The sequence below is a fragment of the Anneissia japonica genome, unplaced genomic scaffold (genome assembly GCF_011630105.1).
Source record: "Anneissia japonica isolate Jap-2015-1 unplaced genomic scaffold, ASM1163010v1 scaffold54948_len11118_cov96, whole genome shotgun sequence".
Lineage (NCBI taxonomy): Eukaryota > Metazoa > Echinodermata > Crinoidea > Comatulida > Comatulidae > Anneissia > Anneissia japonica.
In genome coordinates, this window is record NW_022756633.1 from 3,216 (window position 1) to 6,204 (window position 2,989).

General features: G+C 36.3%; 1 protein-coding gene across 1 annotated transcript; it reads right to left on the minus strand.

The window, feature by feature from the left end:
* Positions 1-2,100: 2,100 nt before the first annotated feature.
* On the minus strand, positions 2,101-2,493 carry LOC117124310. The gene has a single exon (XM_033270499.1). It carries the CDS (start codon positions 2,491-2,493, stop codon positions 2,101-2,103), a length of 393 nt encoding a protein of 130 aa, XP_033126390.1.
* Positions 2,494-2,989: the final 496 nt, after the last annotated feature.

Below are 2,989 nucleotides of genomic sequence, written 5' to 3' on the forward strand. Positions count from 1 at the left end.
TTGTGTGCGGCTGACAGGGAAGAATATAATCTGTCTCTTATACACATCTAGATGTGTATAAGAGACAGGTCTTACATCAGACCTTAAATATCACACATTCTTTTTTTCTAGGTAGGCCACTATTACAGATGATCTGAAATGTGCTCCTAATTCACCTTAAGTTTACTTCAATGTTTTTTTTACCTGTTCTGTATTTTATAGGATCCATTTTGTCTAGATTTATGCCAGCCAGACACAGCCCCTACACCAAAAAAAAGGAAAGCACTCGAAGAGGCCATGGACTCGGAAGATAGTTTGCCTGTCAGATCCATCGACAATGATAACACCAAAATGTTGGCAAAAGCGACAACTAGCAGAAGCTGGGCTTGGTGAAAAAAACATAACAGTATAAATCCGGATGAATTCCAGGAAGTACTATATGCTAACTTTCCCAAGCTGAGGGATGCTGGGGGTTTTGAGATAATAATATGCTTTGGGAGTGGAAGAAAGCTTACCCCAATTAGGGGGCATATTCACCCCTGAATATAAAAGAAAAATCAGGTCAATGTAGAGTCTATATACGACCAATTCAACATGCACTAAACATGGATTCAGAAAGGGTAAAGAGGCATAATATGATCGGTTATCAATCAATCAATCAGTCAAATTCACCTCTATAGCGCAAGTATCCATTAAATCATATTCAAAGGTGCTAAAGTTATGTGTGAATTTGAAAAACATCCTTAAGAAAGTTCTAATAGATAAAATATAAATGACAGTTTATAAACTGTCTCTTATACACATCTAGATGTGTATAAGAGACAGGACTAGTGTTGTCCGAAAGCTCTGGTTCTATTTTTGGCTGTTTACTTACGTTTACTTTTTAGCTGTTGCTTATCATTTTTGTATCTCTACTGAGATCCAGCCATTGTTTCTCACAGCATTGTTGTTTTCCAGTATTTTGCCTTTTAATCTATATATATATATATATATATATATATATATATATAGCTAGGCCTAGTAGAACTTCCTTGAAAACGAGACCGTGGTCAAGCTGAAGTTATTGCAATCAACATGCGGCAATTAACAGAAAGTTCTATCGGATGAGAGCCTTGCCAATCCGGTCATTTGTCGGTGTTAGCTTGCGGGTTGAAGCGCTTGTTTTCTATCAGGTGACCCCGTTCATATGATCGGTGTCAGCCTCATAAACAAGCGTTTGTTCGATATAACTACGATATCACCGGTGTAATTTTTTTTTTCATAACTTTATTTAAATTCAACATAAAGAACATATAGAATCAAAATCGAAAAAAAAAAACAAAAAAAAAAACATCGCACGATATTAAAGGACCAGAGAGGCACTAGACTCATCCTTAACAGGACATGCAAGGAAGACAAAGAGAGACATTCGCAAAGAACATGGTTACAAGACGGACAGAAAATGTATAAAAATATATGATTAGCAGTTACTCGAAAATTAAAACAGAAAAATACAGAATTCAAAAATGATTTAGAAAAATAGAGCGAAAAATTTTAAAAAAATTAATAATATATAGGCCTATATTTACATATTTGTTTACAATATCGACAATAAACAATACAAATAAACGAATTGCGTCTCACAATCCGTCATGTTTTCATGCGCTACTGCGTAGCCTCGTCGTCTGTAGGGCCATAGATTTCAGAGTATCCTCCGGGAATTTAATTTTGGTATTACAATATCGTGATTATATTTTATTTATAAAAGTTGAAAATCGGGGCAATCTACGGAGTAGAACATTATACAACGGACTCTATTGAGTTTTATTTCAGTATGGTCTTACTCGCCATCTTTATTTATCTGCCTCCGCTTGACCCGAGGGCTCACTCTCCAGATTGCATACTACAATCAACACATCTTCCTTCCTATAAGGATAAACACAATTCCAACGAAACATTTATTTGTTTTTCTAATTAAACTGATAACCTAAATACTAAATTTTGAACAAACCCCATCAAAAACACCAAAGGGATAGTTCTGCAAGATAATAAAAAAAAAAAAAAGAACAATGATAACAACAACAAAATACATGGTCCTTATTTAAAACTAATGCCATGTCATTCATTCAGTATAAGAGTGATCTATGTAGTGTAATCATTGTTAAAGTATTTACGATTTGGCTTCCAATCGCGTTCACCACGTCGTGGGGCGCTTATATCTTCTGCATGAGTATTATCTCTATCGCCATCATTATCACAATTATTATTTACATTGGCTTGTAAATGGACTTCTTCATCTTCATCTTCCGATTCTGGTCTTTCACAAGGTACTGATGAATGGGTGCTACGGTATATTTGCAGGGCCTTCATGATATCTTGATTGCTGTGAACTGCTTTTTTGATCAAATTTTTTACTATCTTTACTGCTCCTTCAGCCAGTCCATTGGATTGGGGGTAGTGAGGACTAGAAGTCGTATGAACAAAGTCCCAATCAGCTGCAAAGTGCCTAAATTCAGCACTGTTAAATTGAGGCATTTTGTCGGTCATCAATTCAATAGGTGTTCCCTGCCTTGCAAACACAGACTTTATCTTACTTATCACTGCTGCACTAGCTGTGCTGTGCAGCATGCAAACCTCGATAAATTGCGAAAAGAATCTACAATGACTAAATATTCCCTGCCATTAACCGTACAAAGGTCTGCCCCAAGTTTTTCCCATGGACGATTTGGGGTTTGGTGGGGCTGAAGTGGCTCTGCCATTTGTCGTCTCTGGTATGTTAAGCATGAGTTACAATTGTTTACCACATTAGCTATATCTTGATTTATACGCGGCCAATACACTACTTCTCTTGCTCTCCGCTTACACTTTTCAATACCGAGATGACCTACATGTATTTTCTGCAATATTCTTTTACGTAGTAAAGCTGGGATGATTATTCTATTTCCCTTAAAAAGCAAGCCATCAGATTCTGACAACTCTTCCCGCACTGTCCAATATTCTTGTAGATTATCAGGACAATCTTTCTTTTCAT